This window comes from Rhinoraja longicauda, chromosome 3 (assembly GCF_053455715.1).
Source record: "Rhinoraja longicauda isolate Sanriku21f chromosome 3, sRhiLon1.1, whole genome shotgun sequence".
Taxonomy (NCBI): Eukaryota; Metazoa; Chordata; class Chondrichthyes; order Rajiformes; family Arhynchobatidae; genus Rhinoraja; species Rhinoraja longicauda.
The window spans coordinates 805,626-830,036 of record NC_135955.1 but is presented as its reverse complement, the minus strand read 5'-3'; the positions used below and the strand labels follow the sequence as shown (position 1 = coordinate 830,036).

The 24,411-nt window shown below is 43.3% G+C and overlaps 1 protein-coding gene across 11 annotated transcripts in view; it reads right to left on the bottom strand.

Moving 5' to 3' along the window:
- The window catches only part of LOC144611663 (nipped-B-like protein), a 323,382-nt gene that overhangs the window by 279,700 nt on the left and 19,271 nt on the right, over nucleotides 1-24,411 (bottom strand). For all 11 annotated transcript variants that reach the window (XM_078430871.1, XM_078430886.1, XM_078430895.1 and 8 more), the window contains exon 2: nucleotides 6,730-6,869. In XM_078430871.1, coding sequence (XP_078286997.1) covers nucleotides 6,730-6,793 — 64 coding nt within the window. In that variant the 5' untranslated portion in view covers nucleotides 6,794-6,869. The remainder of the gene's footprint in view (nucleotides 1-6,729; nucleotides 6,870-24,411) is intronic.

The following is a 24,411-nucleotide window of genomic DNA, read 5'->3' as shown; positions in this document are numbered from 1 at the left end:
TCGACCCAAAACATCTCCCATTCCTTCTCTCCCGAGATGCTGTCTGACCCGCTGAGTTACTCCAGCATTTTGTGTCTACATTTCATGTATGTGCATCGGCAGAGCTGAGTTCTGGTGCATCATTGCCGTTAGTTTAATTCGGAGATACAACATGGAAACAGACCCTTTGACCTACTGAGTCCATTAATCACCCGCTCACAATAGTTCTATGTTATCCCACTTTCTCATCCACTCCCTACATTCGAGTCAATTTTACAGAGGCCAATTAATCTACAAACCTGCACATCTTTGGGATGTAGGAGGAAACCCATGCGGTCACCGGGAAAACATGCAAACTCCACACAGACAGCACCCAAGGATAGAAACAAATCCGGGTCTCCAGTGCAGTGAGACAGCAGCTCTACCAGCTGTGCCATTGTGCCTTCCTTGCTCACCCAAGGACAGGAGAATGAGCCTTGCACATCAGAAATCCTCCATTCAACCTGCTGCTGCTGTACATCGACATTCTCCAGAAATGGAGGTTCTATGACTTCAAAACCATTGCTCAATAAGTTACACATCAAGAAGAGAAATTCACCATGGCCATGGGTGTTCAAAGAAAATTAACGATCAAAATTTGGTCTGGATTACTTGCAGCAAACGGTGGAGAAGTACCACCAATGCCATCTCTGTAAAATTCTCTGAATCCATTAGCAGGCTAAATGAATGAGAATTCTCACCCAGGCACCAGCTGCAGCATCAAAGCTTGCACTTAATCAGCCCCAAAGGTCAGGCCACTGTATCATGTCCAACACGAGACTCCCAAAATCAGAGTTCCTGCACAGCAAGTGATTGGCAGCTAGACAGGAAAACAAATTCAAGAATATTCACAAATGTTTCCTGAAAAGTGAACACTCCCCACTGACGTGAATCTTGTCCCACAAACAATGAAAATTGAGCAGCAACATTTAGGATGTCTTTGAGAACCTCAAGTCATTAACACGTGTATACAAACCTCAGCATGAACAGAAGCAGGTCACCATTCCCAAATAATCCACTCATCCAGTTGTACACATGCCGTACCTTCGGCAGCATTGCTCGACGCTGATTACCACAAAACCCACAGAACTGGAACAGAGGCAAACCACTCGTGATTCAGCCCAAGATGATTGGTTTGTGCAGCTAGATTTATTCCTGGAATCATTACTACCAATTTCACCACCAAACACGCCAAGGTTTAGCCCGAATCTTGTAAAGTAAAATTCTGAATATGCAGAGGGACACAAAGTGCTGGAGAAACTCAGCAGGTCAGGCAGCATCTCTGGAGAACATGGAGGTGATATTTCAGGTCGAGGCTCTTCTTTACACTCTGCATATTCAGCATACGCAGGACTTTGGCAAAAATGTATGGCAGTGCAGATGTAGTATTGATTATAGGAAACAAAGTATTTTCTCACCAACTTTCTGCCTGCCATGTTCATGTTCTTATACACAGTTATAAGACCATCCCTCATCCTCCTACATTCCAAGGAATAAAATCATAGCCTGTTCAGACTCTCCCTATAGCTCAGGCCCTCGAGTCCTGGCTACATCATCATGCATCTTCTCTGCACCCTTTCCAAGTTAACAACATCCTTCCAATAACAGGGTGACCAAAACAGATCACAAAACTTCAAAGGTGGCCTCACCAATGTCTTGTACAATTGTAACATGAGCTCCCAACTTCTATATTCATCTTTGCATGATGAAGGCCCATATGCCGAAAGCCTACTTGACCACCCTATTTATTACCTGTGATGCCACTTTCAAGGAACTATGTAGCTATATTCCTAGATCCCTCTGCTCTACAATACTCTCCCGAGCCTACCATTCACTGAGTAGGTCCTGCCCTTATTAGACTTCCCAAAATGCAACAGCTGTGTGTTAAACTCTTCCTTTGAACTACATGCAGCCTGGATCACCTTGACAATAACACCCATGGCTGGATGCTATTTATTGACTACAGCTCAGCCTTTAACACCATCACACCAAATAAGGTATTGCTTAAACTTCAGGACCTTGGACTTTGATTGATTGAATGCTACAGAATGCAAAAGGCATTTTGGCCCACCGAGTCCATGTTAACCATTGATCACCTATTCTATGTTATCGCATCTTCGCATTTACGCCTGACACACCTGGCTAATTAATCTACAAACATGCACATTTTGGGATACGAGAGGAAACCAAAGCACCTAGAGGTCACAGGGAGAATGCGCAAACTCCACCCAGACAGCACCCGAGGTCAGGGTCAAATCCTTCACTTGTAACTGGCTTCTGGATTCTTTGACCATCAGAACTGCAGGGAGTGGTGACCATATTGACACGGCATTGCATTAGAAGGCAGGAAATATTGGCATGGATGCCTACTACCCTGGTCATCCCCTTTTCTCTCTTCTACCTTCCTAGAAAAGATAGAAGCTTAAGTGTGGGTGTCCCACTGCGATCCACCTCCTAAACCAGTCAGCTCTTTCACACCCCCATTCCCAGAGGTGCTGCCACCTACTCTTACCTCTAGCTGGTTCAGTTATTGTATCTTGATATTCTTTTGCACCATTTGGATTTTGTACTACATTCGTGCACCATTCAGTTTTTGCACGCCATTGTATTTATTGTCCCATTCATCATAACTATCAGTGTATTTGTTTACTCCAAGTTTTTAGTGCCCAGATGAGTGTGTGAATCACCTAGACACAGAAGGCTGCTTGCCAAATGCGGGGACATCAGATTAATACCAGTGTGGTTCCCAATGGTCAGTGTGGACAATTTGGGCCAAATGGCCAGTGTCCATGCTGTTTGACTATGGTGAGCCCTAAGCCCGAGCCTCAGCAAGATTATTGGAGCAGTGGGGAAACATTAGCTGTGTGCGTGATGCTGAATAATCTGGATTTTTGAATAGTCAGGATAGCAGGATATCCTGAATCGTCCGGATATCAGAATCTAACATAATTGGGGACCGCCATTCCTGTACTCCTTAAACCATGAATCACAAATAAGAAAAATACCATACACCCATAAATGCTGTCAGTTTATATGCATTATTCATGATACTTTACAATCCCAGAATTTTCACAATGTTTGCACTGCCTTCAAAATTCTCTAATTTCCTTCCTGTTATATTCCGTATAATTACCATTTTCAAACTATATTCAGGTGCACATAAGCTCAAAAATAATTTCAAACCCTCCCCAGTAAAACTAGATAACTTCCCTGCAAGGAACAATGGTTTTTTATTGTCACATATTGGCACAGTGAAATTCTTTTGCACAACCTACAAATGCAAGTTGTCAATTTTGGCACTGTTTACAAAGAAAAAGTCCAAAGTCCAGGTCTGGTCCATATGTTGGAAGCACTGGTGCGCCCCTGACCCAGGTAGGTTCTCGGCTGCTGCAGGCCAGCGACCAGACATCCCTCACCTCACCTTGCCCGACTCTCTGTGTCCCAGGGGCACCTCCTGCAGCTGACCTTGAAAGAACTGGAGGTAATATCCCGGTCCCTCTCCTATCTCCTGTCTTCAGGGTTTCCGAGCTGCCTCCTATAGGCAGCAGCCTGCCGGATCATCCTTCTCGGTGACCACCAGGCCCTTGCACTCGGCAGCCACTGGGTCCATTCACATTCTCGGCTGACCACCGGTTGTTTGCGCCAGCCAGCGGGATCGCTCTTGGACATCCCCGCAACGGCCACCGGGTTAGATCTTACACGGCCTTGCAGTAGCCCCCCCTTCTGCACCCCACGCAGGAACCGCCTTTTTGTTCTGGATACGTCCTGGACCTTTTGAAATACTGTCTTTGAGGTCATGAGAGCTCACACCTTTCCAAGAACTGATCCAAATGCCCCAGGAATCTAAACCCTTCCCTCATTCACCATTGTTGCAGCCACGCATTCATCTCAATGTTCTGTAGTCACCAGCCAGTAGCAGTGGACGTAATCCAGAGATTACTGCTTTTGAGCTACTGCTTATTCGTGTTTTTTTTAAATTAGGATTTTACGTCTTTACCAGCTTTTGTTTCTTTAATCCAGGTTTTAAATGAAGTTCCATTCCACAGTTGCCATATGCGGTTTGAACTTGGTTCTCTCAGTTACTTGTCCGGTAATTTAACCACTGTGCAACCATCATACCTTTATTTCGTACAAAGTGCAGTCCAAAGAACATGAGATCAATATCATTTGGCATCAGCAGAAAAATGCAATATAAATGCTAGAATTGTAACTGCAAGCATCAAATGTGTTACACTTCCAATGGAATATGTTTGCATAACATGTTAATCCATTGAATAATGCAAAATGATTTGCATATATTTACAATCACTACTGGCTTGAGCACTTGCATGTCAGTCATGAAAAAACCCTTGCCTGGCTACAGAAAAATCAGCACATCAGATTTTAGTTCAGTAAGTCACAGACATTATGTTTGGCATCTGGTGTATTTCCAATCCTAAAACCCTAAATTTACAGCAGCAATACTTTGGCCTGTCTATCAAAAATCTGGAGTGAGTTCACTTTCTTCTAATAGATGGCACCCAAATTATACCAGCCACACACAAAGGGGGCAGGCAGTGAAGAAAGCCAATATGGCCTTCGTAACGAGAGGATTTGAGTAAAGGAACAAAGAGGTCCTTCTGCAGTTGTACAAGGCCCTGGTGAGACCACACCTGGAGTATTGTGTGCAGTTTTGGTCTCCTAATTTGAGGAAGAACATCCTTGCTATTGAGCGTAGGTTCACGAGGTTAATTCCCAGAATGGCAGGACTGTCATATGATGAAATAATGGAACAACTGGGCTTGTATTCACTGGAATTTGGAAGGATGAGAGGGGATCTTATAGAAACATAAAATTATTAAGGGATTGGACACGCTAGATGCAGGGAACATGTTCCCGATGTTGGGGGAAGTCCAGAACCAGGGACCACAGTTTAAGAATAAGGGGTAGGCCATTTAGTACTGAGATGAGGAAAAAAGTTTTCCCTCGGAGAGTTGTGAATTTGTGGAATTCTCTGCCGCAGAAGGCAGTGGGGGCTGATTCACTGGATGCATTCAAAAGAGAGTTAGATAGAGCTCTGAGGGATAGAGGAATCAAGGGATATGGGGAGAAGGCAAGAACGAGGTACTGATTGCGGATGATCAGCCATGATCACATTGAATGGCGGTGCTGGCTAGACGAGCTGAATGACCTACTCCTGCACCTATTTTCTTTACGTTAAATTGATGGCCCACCTCCCACAATTCAGAGGCTCCTTATTGACACTCAACTCTGCAGAATTATACAGTTCTTCAAACACAAGTGAAAACCAGTCTGATTGCCAAAAGGGTTGAGAGAAAGTGACAAACAACATAAGAAGAGTCTTACAGTGTGCAAACAGGCCATTTGGCCCACTTTTGGGATTATCCTTAATGTTACCCACGAGAGCCATCTCCTGTCTGCTTTTTGCCCTACAGTTTCCTTTTTTAGCTTGCTCCCCAGTTCAGTATCCATAAAAACCTTCTCCAACCACAATCTTCACTACAATTAGGTCAATCAGAACACAGCAACCTGTTGTTGGTACAATGGAAATCACCAATAAATACATCAAGGAGTGAAAATTATGTCCTATAATATTAAGTACATAGACTGATGGATCAAAAAAAGGTGAGAAAACACTATATTTATGCAACAATCATATTATACACAGAAAAATGAAATAGGGTGTAGCAAAGATTACACAAGAATCATACAGCATGGAAACAGGCTATTCGGCCCATCTCATACCGACCGAGTTATCCCATCCAAGCTATTTATTTTTGCTCGCATTTGGCTCATATCCCACCAAACGTACCTTTAGGAAAGATAAGCAGGAATTTCTATAGCCAGGGTATGGTGAAACTCCACAATTCATTGCCACAGATGGCTGCGGAGGCCAAGTCATAGGGAATTTTTAAAGCAGAGAATGATAGGTTCTCGATTAGTAAGGGTGTCAAAGGTTACAGGGTGAAGGGGGTGAAAGGACGAGAATGGGATTGAGGGGGAAAGATAGATTAGCCACAATTAAATGATAGAGTATGCTCAATGGGCCAAATGGCCTAATTCTGCTCCCATAGAACCTGTAAAACCTTTCCGATCCATGAGCCTGTCCAAGTGCCTTTCAAATACCTCAACTATCTCCTCTGGCAGCTTGTTCCATATACCCACCATCCTCTGAGTAAAACAGTTGCCCCTCAGATTTGTGTTAAATCTTGTCCTCCCACCTTAAAAGTAGACAAATCTATTTCAATAACTGCACTCTGTGGTATAAGAAAATAACTGCAGGTGCTGGTACAAATCGAAGGTATTTATTCACAAAATGCTGGAGTAACTCAGCATGTCAGGCAGCATCTCGGGAGAGAAGGAATGGGTGACGTTTCGGGTCGAGATCCTTCTTCAGTCTGAAGAAGGGTCTCGACCCAAAACGTCACCCATTCCTTCTCTCCTGAGATGCTGCCTGACCTGCTGAGTTACTCCAGCATTTTGTGAATAAATACCTTCGATTTGTACTCTGTGGTATTATACATTAAAATTAATTTCAAATGTTTTCAAGTTCGTGTTTACATATTTCTCTAAAAAGACTAATTTTGGATGCCACTATCAGCTTTAAACATGCATCAAATACTTTATACACCATGTGCAAGACCACAGCATTATCACCACTTTTTGAATTCTTAAGCACAATGGTAAATATTAGAAATGAACAGTACTTACAGTCCGTGAGGCTAGCAATCCCAGCAAGTGTGGTAATGGGAACATGAGGCATATCCCCATTCATCCTGAAGTTGTAGATTGTTTATGCACAGACAGTTCAGTTTAAGTCCCAGCCAACCTCACTTCACATCGCCCAGACACTGCAAAAGAAAGTCTTGCCATCAGTTTGGTGTAAAGTAGGAAACACAGAAACACAATTTATGGAACAAAATACTGCTTTAAATATTGTTCTATATTAAAACATTATACTAACATGTGTGGCCTCCCTCCTGAGCACTTATTCACCTTATTCAGCTATCTATTTTACTGATCAATGATTTGTGCCAAAGCAGTCCACAATCCAATTAAATACATTTTCCCTCAAGACTATCGTCATTGTGAACATTTCTCGTCCTCTATTCTTCTGATCTTTCTAATCAAAAGGAAAGAGGAACCTCAAGTTAGTATGATAACATGACATGACATGGTCAGCACATCACAGAAAGCAGTTGAATGACTGACATACATGCCAAAGAATAATTCTATTCTGTTGCCAATGGATTTAGGTTAAATGGATGGGATGTTAAATTTCAGGAAGCACCACAATGACAACATGGGAAATCCAACAGTTATTACTCTGAGAAATATCTTTATCAATCCAGAAATCCTGTTACTGTTGTGTTAAAACACATGCTCTTGCATGAAAAGCAAATTTCACATTATTAAAAAAAGTACAAATACAAAAATAAAATCAAAGAATCATGAAGGCTAATGATAACTGCAGTTAATAGCATCTGGAAAATGACCAATGCTCATTGCTAAACCGCTAATCACCAGGCCAATGTAATGTTAGAAATTATAGATGTGCATATTGCACTCTATGCAGATGTGTTTGTTATCTTTGTTTTCATAGCACATAACAGTACAGCATAAGAACAGGCCCATAGGCCTACAATGACTGTGACAAACATAATGCCAAGGCATACTCTTATCTGTCTGCACATAATCCACATCCCTCCATTCCCTGCAATTCTATATGCCTATCCAAAAGGCTCATAAAATGTCACAATCGTATCTGCCTCAATCACAACCCCTGTCAGTGCCATCGAATGCCACACCATGCTCTGTGTAAATAAACGACTCACATATCGCCTTTAAACTTTGTCCCTCTCACCTTAAAGCTCTGCGCTCTCATACTTAATAATTCAATCCTGGGGGAAAAGATTGTGATATCTACCCTATCCATGTCTCCCATAATTTTAAATACTATTATTAGATCTCCCCACAACTTCCAGAATTCCAGCGAAAACAATCCAAATCTGTTCAACCTCTCCTTGTAGCTGATGCCCCCTAATTGAGGCATCATTGGTAAACATCCTTTGCACCAAAGCTTTCACATCCTTCCTGTAATGGGGCGACTAGAACTACTCCAAATGCAGCCTGACCAAACTCCAATAAAGCTGCATCATGACTTCCTCACTCATATAAGACCATAAGACACAGGAGCAGAATTAAATCCTTCAGTCCATCAAGTTTATGCCGCCATTCAATCATGGCTAGTCTATTTTTCCCTCTCAACCCCATTCCCCTGACTTATACCCGTAACCTTTGATACCCCAAATATCAGCCTTTCATTATCCGATAGGTTTCAATGTGATTCCCCCATCATTCTTCTAAACTCCAGCAAGTACTTGCTCAAAGGCTTCAAAAACTCCTCATATGTTAACCTGATCATCCCAGGACCATTCTCATAAAACGTCTCGGTACCCTCTCCAAAACTGCTAACAATATTCCAAATGTAACCTCAGACTCAGCATTACATCCTTGTTTATATATTCTAGTCCTCTCAAAGTGAATGCCAACATTGCATTTGGCTTCCTTGGCACCAACTCAACCTGCAAACTAACCTTTTGGGAATCCTGTTCAACCCCAAGTCCCTTTACAAGTCCAATTTCTGAATCCTCCCCACATTAGATAGTAGTCTACACCTTTGTTCCTTCTATCAGTGCATGACTGTACATTTTGTTATGCTGTATTCTATTTGCCACTTCTTTGCCCACTCTCCCTACCTGTCCAAGACCTTCTATAGCCACCCAGCATCCTCAAAACTACCCGGCCATCATCTATCTTTGCATCATCAGCACTTTGCCACAAATCCATCAATATCATTAACACATAACATGATAAGTACCGGCTCCTACGCATACCCCTACAGAACACCACTGGTCAATGGCAGCCAACCAATAAAGTCCACTTTATTCTCACTCTTTGCCTTCTGCCAATGAGCCAATCTTCTATCCATGCTAGTACTTTGCCTCTAATACCATGGGCTTCTATCTTGTTAAGCAGCCTCACGTGCAGTACCTTATCAAAGGCCTTCTGAAAATCCAAGTAAACAACATCCACATACTCTGCTTTATCTATCTTGTTTGTAACCTCCTTGGAAAAACTCCAGATTTTTCAGGCAAGACCTCTCCCCTTAACAAAACCATGCTGACTTTGGCCTATTTTATCATGTGCATCCAAATATCTTGAATCCTCATCCTTACTGTTTTTGCAGGAGCGGGTAATTTAAAACCCGTCGGGGCCAGCCTGCAACACATATCTTCAAGGTTGGCAGAGGGGCGGCAGGTGAAGGAGAGTGAGTGCAGGGATTGGCTGAGGAATTTAATCAGCAAATCAGTAAGTTAGCTAATTAGTCAATTAGTCAATTCATCAGCTAATATAAGCAAGGTTGCTCAAGAGGAGCAGCCTTGTCGTGGGAAGTGCCTTGTGAGAAAAGTGCGGATCATTGGCTCGAGAGTCTTAGGCAAGGGGGCTGAGGGAGGAGACTACGCCACAAGTTGGAGAGGGTGAGACGCAGTGAAGAAAAGACAGGTAAGCTGATTCAGTGTGATGCTTGCAGGATGTGGGAGGTCAAGGACACCGCTGATGCCTCTGGCTGCTACAACTGTGGAAAATGTGTCCAGGTTCAGCTCCTGAACGACCGTGTTGGGGCACTGGAGAGGTAACTGGATGACCTCAGGATCCTGGACAGGACCTACAGCAAGATCGTTACGCCAAAGATATCGGAAGAGAGAAGGTGGGTGACAATGAGGAAGGGAAGGAAGCTTGGAGTACAGGAAACACCGGGATATGTACCTCTTGAAAACAGGTTCACTCTCTTGGAAGCTGTCGGGACAGAAGACACTGCCAGTCTGAACAGCAGACAGGTCTGCGAGTCAAAACGTGGCGCTGAAGCAAAGCCGAAGAGACGGACGTCAGGCAGAGCCGTGGTAGTAGGGGAATCCATAGTGAGAGGTACAGACAGGAGTTTCTGCGGCAACAGGTGGGATTCAAGGACGGTGTGTTGCCTCCCTGGTGCCAGGATCCAGAACGACACGGACCGACTGCAGAGCATCCTCAAGGGTGAAGGTGAGCAGCCGGAAGTGGTAGGGCATGTTGGCACAAACGGCATCGGGAAGAAGAGAAAAGAGATTCTGCAACGTGACTTTAGAGAGCTCGGAAGAAGGCTGAAATGAAAAGCAGAACCTCCAGGGTGGTTTTCTCCGTTTGGTTCCAGTTCCTCGTGCTGGTGAGGGCAGGAACCGGGAGATAGGGGATCTGAATGTGTGGCTGAGGTGCTGGTGCAGGGATTTGGATTCTTAGACCACTGGGATCTGTTTTGGGGTAAGCGTGAATTGTACAAAAGGGACGTGTTGTACCTTAACAGGTGGGGAACCAGCATTCTGGCAGGCAGGTTTGCCACTGCTACATGGATGGGTTTAAGCTAAATGGTGGTGGGGGAGGAGACAAATTCAGGGAGAGGGTGGAGAGAGAGAGGGGGTGGAGAGAGAGAGAGGGTGGAGAGAGAGAGAGGGTGGAGAGAGAGAGAGGGTGGAGAGAGAGAGAGGGTGGAGAGAGAGAGAGGGTGGAGAGAGAGAGGGTGGGGCGAGAGAGGGTGGGACGAGAGAGGGTGGGGAGAGAGAGTGGGTCGAGAGAGGGAGGGAGAGAGTATTAATCCAAGTCCAGAACAATTAGGAATATGTAAAAAAGTAGTAGTCTTACAATGACACAATGCTAGGTATTGGTATATAAAATCATGAAGGTCCATAGATATGCTCCCAATGGAGGAAGGAAGATTCATAGAAACATAGGAAAAAAAATAGGTGCAGGAGTAGGCCATTCGGCCCTTCGAGCCTGCACCACCATTCAATATGATCATGGCTGATCATCCAACTCTGTATCCCGTACCTGCCTTCTCTCCATACCCCCTGATCCCTTTAGCCACAAGGGCCACATCTAACTCCCTCTTAAATCTAGCCAATGAACTGGCCTCAACTACCTTCCGTGGCAGAGAATTCCACAGATTCACCACTCTCTGTGTGAAAAAAAACGTTCTCATCTCGGTCCTAAAAGACTTCCCCCTTATCCTTAAATTGTGACCTCTTGTTCTGGACTTCCCCAACATCGGGAACAATCTTCCTGCATCTAGCCTGTCCAACCCCTTAAGAATTTTGTAAGTTTCTATAAGATCCCCCCTCAATCTTCTAAATTCCAGCGAGTACAAGCCGAGTCTATCCAGTCTTTCTTCATATGAAAGTCCTGCCATCCCAGGAATCAGTGTATGGGAATGCCATTTGGACCAAAGATCAGGGGAACCACCTGAGGATGGTGAAACAATAATGTATTCAGATAAATTGAAATCTGAATAAAAGAAAGCTTCTGCCGTAGACATTTTGAGAGGAAATCTATTTAACTAATCACACTGAAGTAGTAAAGGTGGCTGATCAACACAATTTAGATGCTGTACAGAAATCCTATCAGTTCACCTCAACGAACACGCCTCTACCTAGTGGAACGTCCTCGCCCTCAGCAATATCTCTATTGATGTATATCTGTGTGTCACATGAGTCCCAGCTGTACCTATCTTTTTGTGGATTACATTGAAACCACACATTGTTCCACACATACCCAGGCACCATTCTGTAACGCTTTCTCTGTTACATCAACTACTGTTTGGGGGCTGCTTCTGCAACCGTGCAGAACTCGTTGTTTTCATCAATTTTATTACTCATATCTACCCTGTTCACAATTGTACTTGGACTATTTCTGACATCTCTCTCACAGGAACAGACTACCGATTGACGTCTACTACATTCCCACAGCTAACCCCCAATATGCTTTCCACTCTATGACTTCTGAGAGGCCCTCTTTCTCCAGTTAACATTGTTGCCCCACTGCTATTATGGATAGAGTCCGCACCCAAGTCTCCTCTCTATCTCGCAGTTCTGCTCTCCTTCTCTTTCTCCCAGACCGAAGGATAGAGATTTCCCATCTGCAACTGCATCCTTGACTCATGGATTATAACCAGTAAGGATAGATAAAACATCCCTTGGAATTATTCTCAACATCGGTGCTCCACAAGGCTGCCTTCTCAGCCCCTTATTATACTCCCAATGCACTTGTGACTAAGGCCAAATTATGTTACAACTCCATATACAAGTTTCTCTCTCAATCAAGTCAAGTCAAGTTTATTTGTCACATACACAATGTGCAGTGAAATGAAAGTGGCAATGCCTGCGGATTGTGCAAAAAAAGAATTAGTTACAGCATATAAATTAAAGTTAATACAGAGAAGACAAAATTTAGTCCCTGGAGTTATAATAGTTAACAGTCCTGATGGCCTGTGGGAAGAAACTCTGTCTCATCTCTCCGTTTTCACAGCGTGACAGCGGAGGCGCTTGCCTGACCGTAGCAGCTGGAACAGTCCGTTGCTGGGGTGGCAGGGGTCCCTCATAATCTTGCTTGCTCTCGATCTACACCTCCTGATGTATAGGTCCTGCAGGGGGGGCGAGTGTAGTTCCCATGGTGCGTTCTGCCAAACGCACTACTCTCTGCAGGGCCTTCCTGTCCTGGGCAGAGCTGTTCCCAAACCAGACTGTGATGTTGCCGGACAGGATGCTCTCTACATCCCCAGAGTAGAAGCATTGAAGGATCCTCAGGGACACCCTGAATTTCCTCAGCTGTCTAAGGTGGTAAAGCACTGCTTTGCCTTACCCACCAGTGCGGCAATGTGCGTTGTCCATGTCAGGTCCTCTTTGATGTGGACTCCCAGGTATTTAAAACTGCTCATCCTATCCACAGTAGACCCATTTATTTCCAGTGGCGTGTACGTCCTTGGATGTTGAGTCCTTTTAAAGTCCACAATCAGCTCCTTAGTTTAAAAAAAGCTGGTCACGAAGCAGGAGGATTACAGTGTATATCAAAGGTGTTAAAATGGTTGAGAGTTACAAACTGGAAATAATCTGCCACCACATTCAGCACCGCCTCTACTGCACTGTTATCAGACATTAAAATGGACTTCGTGCCCAGGGTAAATCCCGATATCCCAATCTTGTTACAGCCCTTGCACTTTTTCTAATCTGTACTTTCTCTATAACTGTAACACTATTTTCTGCACCTGTTTATTTTCTCTTTTGTACTACTGATGTACGCATGTATGGTATGGTTTACCTAAATCTCTGTACATGTGACAATATTAAATCAATACCAACAGAAGACAACAGAAGGGTCTCGACCTGTAACATCACCCATTCCTTCTCTCTCAAGACGCTGCCTGACCCAGAGTTACTCCAGCATTTTGTGTCTACCAACAGAAGGCAACAGTGCAGAAAGACCATTTTCCACTGGCAGACAATGGCATTTTTTACGTCAATACTGGGATACTTTAAATATAGCAGTCAATAACATGGAAATATTTATAGAATCATAGAGCACTGAAACAGGCCTTTAACTCAACCCAAACAAGCTAGTCCCATTTGCCTACGTGTGGCCCGTATCCTAAACCTTTCCTATCCATGTACCTGTCCGAGTGTCTTTTAAATGCTGTTATAATCTAGTATCTACCTCAGCTGCTTTGGCAAATCATTCCATATACCCAACACCTGTCCAATGGCAAAAGCAAATTTCCCAAAAACTGAACCCTCTTCAGGTGTAACCATCTATCTTGTATATATCCCAACTTCCCCCAGAAGAGTTCTCAATGTCCTCAGAGTCTGAATATTTCACCCTTGCCTTATCTCTTCAGCCTCACCGAGAAATGCATTTATAATATAGAGTTTTAAACAATCATCACTGAAGAGGAGTGGACAGTGTATAAAGCCTTAATAAACATTTGGACATTATCCGTTTCATGTTCTCAGAGAACCTTAAAGTATAATAAGGAGACCGACAAAGATTTACTCTAAGAAATTAAAGGATTGGTCACAAGATTTTGAATCACAAATTGTTTTGAAAAGCCATCAGTGGAAATTAAGGCTGAAATAAACTCTCCTCCAGGCTGGAACCAGAATGGCACAACACAAAATAGTGCCCCAACATACCATCCTCAACTTAATTTAATAATATCTCAGGAAATTAGCATACTTTTCCAAGACACTACTGTGTCAGAAGCAAAAAATGGTGGCCGAATGTAGTGAGATATGAAAACTCCATTGGCATCCAGGACCTCAATGACAGGTGTAAGAATTGGCTAACTAATTTTTGCACGTTAGAATCGTAAACCAGTTGTTGCCAAGAAAGGCCGTGTAGCCATTAATTCTACGTCAGCAATTCCTGAAGCAATCCAGTCAGTTTCATCCCATGGCTTTCTATTTAGCCATGCAAACTATCTTTCCATATCGCTATCAAATTCTTTGCCAACTTGGCTTGGATCCAATGGGCTCTAACCTTTTGGACCAGTCTTTATTGTGGAATCCTGTGAGAAAGCCTTGCATGTATTCCATTTAGTCCGAGTTACCTCTTCAAAAATTCAATTAGTCCCACCAAATGGGTACTGACTAACATCTAAATTAACCCCACCCCTCAATTTTTCATCCAACAATTTCTCTACCACTTTCATTAAATCTATATATATTCTACATTATCTTTTATGGGGAATAAAATATTATAATACCAAGATAGCTTATGCTATGAAACTAGGTGGAAATGGGAGCAATAAAGATGCAGAGAGATTTCAAGGAATGCAGGCACACGCAAAGTATTGTGTGCAATTGTAGTCAATTTACATTAAAAAAGTGTATTATATCTCCAAAAGTGCAGAGAAAATTGGGCAGACTGGTTTCTGGCACAGCAGATCTGTCATACACTAGGCGTCTATTTGAGAATTTAGTGGGTTGGATCGCAATGACGGGATGGAGTGCAGGATAGAAAACGTACTAATACGGCCACAACTTCCCCATCTTCAGCATGACAAATTAAATAATTATTGAATTCAGGAAGTATGGTTTACATGCCCCAATCAGCATCAATTATGCCAATGTGGAGATGGTTGAGAGCTTCAAGTTCATAGTCATAAATATCACCAACAATTTGCCCTGGACAAACCATATTGAAGCGATGGCCAAGAAGCACATCAATGCCTTTACTTCCTCAGAAAACTGAAGTTGTTCAACATGACTCCAAATGATAAAATACATCTCTTGATGCTCCTGAACGTATCATCATCAACTTCTGCGGATGCACTGCAAAAAGCACCCTATTGGAATGCATTGCAGCTTGGTTTGACAACAGCTCTGCCTGAGACCACAAGAAATTGCTGAGTTGTGGATGTGACCCAGTCCACCAAGCAGAGCAACCTCTCTCCCTCCACAGTCTCCATCTGTACTTCACACTAGGGAAATCATACAATGTAATCAAGAATCTTTTTTCACCCCATCGGGCAGAAGATACAAAAGCTTGAAAGCCCATACCTCCACATTCAGGCACAGCTTCATCCCGTGTGTTATTGGACAACATTTTCCTCCCATAAATTAAAGGTGAAGGCCCAATCTTCCAATCTACTTCATTGGGGGCTTTCTTTTTTTTTTTGCTGCAACTATGATACTCTAATGTTGTAACACTGTATTCTGTACTCTGGTATTTTTCTTTTGCATTATCTGTTATATTTGCATATGACTTGATTATACTCGTGGATATTATTATTTTACTGGATAGCACACAAACAACGCTTTTGTCGGTACACATGAAAATAATAATCCAACACCAATACCAATAGAAGAATGAAGGATGACATTGAATATACAAAATTCTTAGAGGTTTCAAAAAATGCATAGGTTAGTAGGTTAACTGGCGAATATTAACCAGCGTGTGGATAACTGGTTGAAACTGGAGATAGTGTCATATGGGACAGAAAGTGGCCTTGAGCACAAATCGTCCGTGCTGACCGAGATCCCCCACAGAGATGGTCCCATTTAACCGTCTTTGGCTATATCCCTTCAAACCTTAGACAGTCTGAAGAAGGTTCTCAACCCGAAACGCCACCTATTCCTTCTTCCAGAGATGTCTGGCTCACTGAGTTACTCCAGCATTTTGTGTATCTTCGGTGTAAACCAGCATCTGCAGTTCCTTTGTGGTTCCTTTTTCCTTTTCCCCTCTCACCTTAAACCAATGTCTTTGGATTCTTTATTCCCTAACCTTGGTAAAAGTGTCTATCCTCTCAATTCCCCTCATAATTTGATACACCTCTTTAAAATCACCACATAGCCTCCTGCCCTTCAAGGAATAAAGTCCTAGCTCGTCCAATCTCTCCCTATAAGCTCATGTCCTTGAGGCCTGGCAATATATTATCCTTTTAAATATTTGCACTCTTTCCAGTCTAATGGCATAATGGAGAGAATAAAATAGGATTAGCATAGGCGTATAAAATTAGTCTTTGACGATAAGCTCAGCACCGACTCCTTGAGCCGAAGACCTTGTATCCATATTGTATGTCGCTGGTTTGACATAGATCTAGGTAAAATGTTTCCCAGCCACTGAGGTGGTGGTGGAGCATAGAAAATAGGTGCAGGAGGGGGCCATTTGGTCCTTCGAGCCAGCACTGCCATTCATTGTGATAATGGCTGATCATCTACAATCAGTAACCTGTGCCTGCCTTCTCCCCATATCCCTTGATTCCACGAGCTCTATCTAACTCTTTTAAATTCATCCAGTGAATTGGCCTTCACTGCCTTCTGTGGCAGAGAATTCCACAAATTCACAACTCTCTGGATGAAAATGTTTATTGTCACCTTAGTTTTAAATGGCCTCCCCTTTAGTCTTAAGACTGTGTGCCCTGGTTCTGGACTCCCCCAACATTGGGAATATTTTTCCTGCTTCTAGCTTGTCAAGTCCCTTTATAATTTTATACGTCTCTATAAGATCCCCTCTCATCCTTCTAAACTCCAGTGAATACAAGCCTAGTCTTTCCAATCTTTCCTCATATTGACAGTCCCTCCATCGCAGGGATTAACCCCGTGAACATATGCTGCACTGCCTCAATAGCAAGGACGTCCTTCCTCAAATTAAGAGACCAAAACTGCACACAATACTCCAGACGTGGTCTCATCAGAGCCCTATACAACTGCAGAAGGACTTCTTTGCTCCTGTACTCAAATCCTCTCGTTATGAAGGCTAACATGCCATTAGCTTTCTTCACTGCCTGCTGTACCTGCACGCTTACTTTCAATGACTGGTGTACAAGGACACCAAGGTCTCGTTGCACTTCTCCTTTACCTAATCTGACACCATTGAGATAATAATCTGCCTCCTTATTTTTGCCGCCAAAGTGGATAACCTCACATTTATCTACATTATACTGCATCTGCCCACTCACTTAACCTGTCCAAGTCACCCTGCAACCTCCAAACATCCTCTTCGCAGTTCACACTGCCACCCAGCTTTGTGTCATCTGCAAACTTGCTAGCTAGTCCATTTCATAGTTGGATGGCAGATTGTAGGTGCTTTATTTCATGTCCCTTTGGGAATCAGTGAGATCACTAACATGAGAATAGCATCAGCCCTCAAGCATAAATTTCATATGCATATCAAGTTAATTTTTTCGCAGGCCCCAAACACCCATCTTTGGAAAGAAGGGGAAATATTTTTACTTGATAGACAGAACTGGCAAGGTGGAACAAAATATTTAGATTTTTTCAATATTTTAACAAAATCACTGCTCCCTCAAATCTAACTTTGACAGAATGGAACTTTAGGGCCTGTCCCACTTAGGCGGTCTTTTTGGCGATGTCAAAGTCGTAGCAGATCGCCAAACTTTTCTTTTACCCGACGACAATGCCGAGTCAGGTCGAGATTACAGCGTCTTCGGAAACATCGCGAAAATTCCCACGCTGTCAATGTTTCTCCGGCTTCCTGGTTTTCGCTGAAATCACTGACAAGTCGGTAAGTACTTGAGAGTTTTGAACTATAACACCTTGTATGGGTTACTTAAAAACCAAGCTTCACTGTAACAAGGAATAAACTGGATTTACTTCCAGTTTACTAATAGCTGTATTTAAAAAAATAATTTTAAAAGACGTTCAGTGGATTTTTGTGAAAATGTGTGGGCATTCTTTGAAAATGTAAGGGAGATGCATATCTGGTTTCTTGATTGAATATCTGGGTTTGGAGCACACTTTAAATGTAATGGCTGAGGCCAAAAACATCGCGGAAATTCCCACGCTTACCTGACCGTCAAACTGTCGCCTCCAATCTACCTGTCAAATGTCCTGACGGTAAATAAATCGGTTAAACACAAGCATTTTATGGTATTTTCAAATGACTTTACTTATTTTAATATTATGTGCTTCTAAATGTATCTTAAGTGAACCTATCAAACCTGGGGACAGCATGCAACAGCGACCGCAATAAGCTACGATGCCTGGCGACAAGCCAGCTGTCACCGAGAGATTTCAAACTGTTTGATTTCTCAGCGACGCGCCGAGATCCACTACGATCCACTACGATCTTTGGAAGACTCATCACGATCACGCCCGCGACACCCCGGCAAACGTTCGGCGACAGCCTAGTCGCCGGTAGTCGCCTTAAAATCGCCTAAGTGGGACAGGCCCTTTTAGTATGCCTGATTACTGCACAAGGAGTGGCATAGGCCTGCTGCCATTAATCCATTTTTATAATCTGCAACAGACAAGAGAGGAAATGAAATAATAAAATGCCATAATATCTTGAGGGCACTATCTGAAATAGGTACAAGGGATCAAGTAGACTTCTGGGTGAAAATATTTTTCCTATTCCGCCTTCTCATACTTCTCCGAAATGTAAATCACGTTTAAATTACCTTCGAAAATAGGCCTCGACAATTCACTTGACCTGTGTTGAAGTGAACTGGGAGGGTACACTGGGAGCAGTAGTTACTGGGCAAGTCCACATCAGACAAGTAAGAGTTGTTTAAAGGCCAGCTGTTGAAGTTCAGAACCAACAAGTTAAGGAGGGGGATAAGGATGGCAAAGCGAGAGAACCTTGGACTAGCAAAGAAATTGTAAAAGATAAAGGAAGTGCATGCAAGGATTAAGAGCAGGGACCTCCAAACTTTTCAGCATGAGGGCCACATTATATATTTGGCATATTTTTGCGGGCCGTAGGAAAAAATAAAGAAATGTCAGTTTTATAAATTTAATGAGGTTTATATAGCAACAAATAAATAATATTCAATTTTTAAAAAGAGCTTGAAATATTGGAATATATTTCTACCGTAGGTATACAATTGTTTATAAAAGAGAAAAAATACAGTGACCACCAGTGGGTAGGCAGGCAGACAGTATATTGGAGGAACAGCATCTCATATTTCGCTTGGGCAGCTTGCAGCCCAGCGGTATGAACATTGACTTCTCCAACTTTAGATAGTCCCGTCTCTCTCTTCCCCTCCCCTTCCCAGTTCTCCCTCTATCTTCCTGTCACCACCTATATCCTTCCTTTGTCCCGCCCCCGACATCAGTCCGAAGAAGGGTCTCAACTCGAAACGTCACGCATTCCTTCTCTCCTGAGATGCTGCCTGACCTGTTGAGTTACTCCAGCATTTTGTGAATTTCGATTTCTATTCTCATTTGAACATTTCAGTTAGCCTTACATTAACTGCATTTCATTTACACTAGTTAGCAGAACACTCTACACATTTTGAAATGTTGTAGACTTTTCACATTTCGAGGAGTGATATGTATGTGCTATTGCACTCAACGAAGGATATTTTTAACCACATAGCAGCAGCATTATTAACCTTCATCTCAGAATGTGCACATTTAAACTGTGGGTTAAATGAAACAGGAAGAAACAAATAAAAAAAATATGCAGGCGTTAATATGCAAAATTTCTTCCTTGAGCTGAAAAATTATGAAGGATAACTATTAATAAGGCAGGTGAGACCTGTGCGTTACTAGTTTTAAATTTACTGCAATTATCCATAAATAATGCTAGCAAATTCCCATGTGTACCCTTTTAATTTCCATCACAAGAGCTCTAAAAACATGAAAAATAATAAGTGCCTGGCGGTCAGTTCTATGTAATAATGCTGAATTTAACAGGGAGAATATGTTTTCACTAAAATCAACAAAAGCATTTCAGGAAATCATCCATTAGTCAGGAGTTTTACACACCTGATTGTGAACAATGTTTTATTCCTTACTTCATGTAGGATACAAGACAGCATACCAAGGAGATCAAAATCTACATGATTTGTGGGCAGCAGCAAAAGAGTTCTGGACAAAACTGTTAAATCGGAGAATTATTTCATGCTGGATATCAGGCATATAATTCCATTCCTCCTTGAGAAATGTGTGAAACTTAGACCAGCCTTTACTCTTCAGATCATGCTTCAAGATGAATAAAACTAAAATCACTTTTCATGAACCAACCTAACCACATCAACCAACCACAATTTCTTTCATTTCATATTTTCACCCTGCACCAATGCTTAGTTAGTGTTGATTACCATATTAGATCACCTCACTTATTATGCATGCTGCACATTCCACATGTGTTCCAGTCCGGATCTTCATCCCTACCTAGACTATGTAAGCTGCCTTATGCTGTCTCACAGCAGACTAGATGCTGACTACGGAGACGATAGCATGTAATGTTTCCTCCGCTTGTGTTACAATAAAACTATGAGTTGTTACTCCTGTGTATGGGTTTGATTCCAACAACATGGTTTTAGAAGTTTTGAACCTTTTAATCGCCGAGTTTGGTTCCGGTTTATTTTACCTAGTTTTCTTTTCCTGCTCGGTTTGTTATCCCGATATGGCTGCTACGTTTCGGAAGCCCGATCCGCTCGTATTTGATGGCGACCTCGCTGACGCATCTTCGAAGAGGACTTCAATGTATATATCCGTGCAGCCCATCATGCTGCACCACCAGATATTCGTGCATCTATCCTCAACTTGGCTGGTACAGAAGCCATTCGACGTGCACACTAAGTTCCATTATGCTCCAGCCCAGTTAGATGACGCGGGCACAGAGGTCATCCCGGCAGAATCTATAGACGATCCAGCCTGCCTCCTCAAAAAGTTCAGACAGCTGTGTGAGCTACGCACCAATCTCGTAATGGAGCGCCAGATTTTTTGTGTGCAGCCAGATGCAAGGTGAGCCAGTGGAACCCTATATCAGCTCTTTAAAACATATTGCTAGCCGATGCGCATTCGAAAGCTTGTGCGACAGTCTCATTCGTGACAGACTGGTATATGGTATTCTTAATGACAAGGTGCGGGATGAACTTGTACGTGATGCTGACCTCATACTGGAAAGGGCTGAGAATCGCTGTTGTGTTGCAGAGTTGGCAGACGCGCACACTAAAACTCTGGGACCGGTTCCCACTCTGCTTATGTAACTGTTGCCAGCACGTTTTACCGGGTTCAGCGCCTGCCTTCGGAAGTGCCCGGCAGAGCATATACCAGATTCATTAATAAATGTGGGAACTGTGGAGGTTCGCATGTTGCAAGTCGTGAACAATGCCCCGCTTTTGGAAAAATCTGCAATTACTGTAAACGCAGAAATCACTTCATCCGTTGCTGTCGTTCCCGTGGGAACAGACCTGAAACAAAGCACCTGCTACAGCCAGAACATTCCCAAGTTACTTCTATGACATCCCCGATCCGATCGTCTCGCCAATGACCACGCCACCTCGGCTCCTGCCATGCTCTCCAGTCCGCTGCAGGCGATGCAGCCTCACTCTTCTGAGCCTGTTCCACCACCATTCTCATCGGTGATAGAAAGAAATGCGGGACTGTACCGTACACGTGCAGGTCGCATCTGCCGGCCTACCATAAAGTACCAGGCCTAACATAAAGTACCAGGGCTCTGTGTGAACTGCCTTTGGTGTCATTCTCTGTCAGCTTGTTTATACTTGACACATATAATCAAATATAATCGGTGGTACATATATTTTGCAAGTGACCACCATATCTATATCTATTTTATTATTAATTCCTTAAGAGGAAGGATGTAGATTACCATATTACATCAGCACACTTATTATGCATGCTGCACATTCCACATGTGTTCCAGTCCGGATCTTCATCCCTACCTAGACTATTGTAAGCTGCCTTACGCTGTCTCACTGCAGACTAAATGCTGACTACGGAGATGATAGCATGTAATGTTTCCTCCGCTTGTGTTACAATAAAACTATGAATTGTTACTCCTTGTGTATGGGTTTGATTCCAACAACAGTTGGTACCGTAGAGATCATGTTACATAGAATAGAATAGAATAGCCTTTATCGTCATCCAAAAACATGTTTTGGACGAAATTCCGTTACCCGCAGTCAACAATAAGAAACAATAAAAATAAAGCAATAAAACACACAATCACAAAACCAACATAAAACAAAAAAACATCCATCACAGTGAGTCTCGTCCAGTCACCTCCTCACTGTGATGGAAGGCCAGAATGTCTTTCTCTTCCATGCCGTCTTCTCCCGCGGTCAGGCTGTTGAAATTGCCACTTTGGGGCGGTCGTGGCTCCCGACATTGAAGCCCCCGCCAGGCGGAGAAAATCCCGCGGCCAATTCCAGGCCGCGCCGACCCGAGCCCCGCAGCGGGCCGACCCAAGCCCCGCGATTGGGGGCGGGCGAAGACGCTGCCGGAGCTCCCGATGTTGGCCCCCACCCAGGGACCCGCGAGCTTCCGACATCCACGCGGCCCGCGGCCGAAGCTTCCGAAGGCGAGGCGCAGCCGCACTCGCAGCGCCACCACAGCCGCCGTAGGCAGCCAGCTCCGCTAGTGGTGAGTACAGTCCGGTCCACGGGCTCTGCACTGCCACATAAATGAATCTCCATTCACAACTACAAATCTTTGTTTTCCTGAAATGAGTTCAGAGCCCGGGTGACAGCGTCTGTTGTGGACCTGATGCAATGGTAAAAGGACTAAGGCCCCTCTCTTGCTACGATCATCAGGCAGGAGGCACAAAACCCCTGAGTTCACACACCACCATGTTCAGGAGTAGCTACTTTCCTACATCTGTCGAGTTCTTGAACCAACCAGCACAACCATTATCCTACCTCAGTGAGAGAATACCTTGGGCCCCATCATGTATTTGTTTTAGTATTTGAGTTTTGCATTAATTTTTGGCACTTCCATTTCACTGCCTTGAAGAATTTGTGTAATTTATGTACAATTTATTTTTTGGTGTTATTCGAGTCTATATGCCTGTGAATTTCTGCAAGATTTTTGTTGTACATGTAACTCATCATACTTGGGATAGGACAATAAACTTGACTGTAGCCTGTACTGCCTGACTGACCGTATAAAAGAAAACTTCTGAACAATGGATAGTGAAAGGTTATTTCTCAAAATAGAATTCAATGACATATTCAGCATTTCATAGGCCTACCAGTCACAATAACAAGGAACTCCACTGTTGCACAAACTTATTTCTAAATAGTTTGTGATGAGAAGTAAAACTTATGTTCCCTATCTGCAGGCAGAGCCAATAGCACACTTTGGCGGCACGGTGGCGCAGTGGTAGAGTTGATGCCTTACAGTGAATGCAGCGCCGGAGACTACGGGCGCCGTCTGTACGGAGTTTGTACGTTCTCTCCGTGTCCTGCGTGGGTTTTCTCCGAGATCTTCGGTTTCCTCCCACACTCCAAAGACGTACAGGTACGTAGGTTAATTGGCTGGGTAAATGTAAAAATTGTCCCTAGTGGGTGTAGGACTAGTGTTGGTGTGCGGGGATCGCTGGGCGGCGCGGACCCAGTGGGCCGAATGGCCTGTTTCTGCGCTGTATCTCTAAATGTAAAAAAAAATTAAAATCTACACCTGCCACCCACAAATTTAAAATGCAAACACAGCAATTCTTTGAATTTAAGATAATGCACAGGCCCTTCCATGTGCAGAGCTAATACTTGCCATGAAGAATAGCAAGCCAGTCTCTCTCTAGTGGAATAAGCTGCACAGAAATGAGCGAGATACATTTTGCTCAGCATTTCAACAACTTAATAAAATATTTCCTGAGAACAACAATGGTTCAGTTGGTAGAGTTACAGCCTCAGCACCAGAGACCCGGGTTCGATCCTGACCTCAGATGTTGTCTATGTGGAGTTTGCACGTTATCCCAGTGACTACATTGATTTCCTCCCACATCTCATAGATGTGCGAGTTTTCAGAGTTGCCCTCTGTAAAGTTGGCCCTAATGTCCAATATTGCAGCAGGAAGATGTGGAGAGCTATTCAGGAAGGTTTAATCTGGCAGGAACACAGGTCCCAAGTTATTAGAGTAACTGATGAGAAAATTGAAGCAAAGAGGTTAAAGTTAGCAAGTCCATTGGGCAGGAAGTTCTGAGAAGTTAAACTGAATCGACATTCATGCAAGAAGCCTGACAGGCAAGACAGGTGAACTCTGGACTTGGAATAGCACATGGGATTATGATATTATAGCTATAAAAGAAACTTGTTTG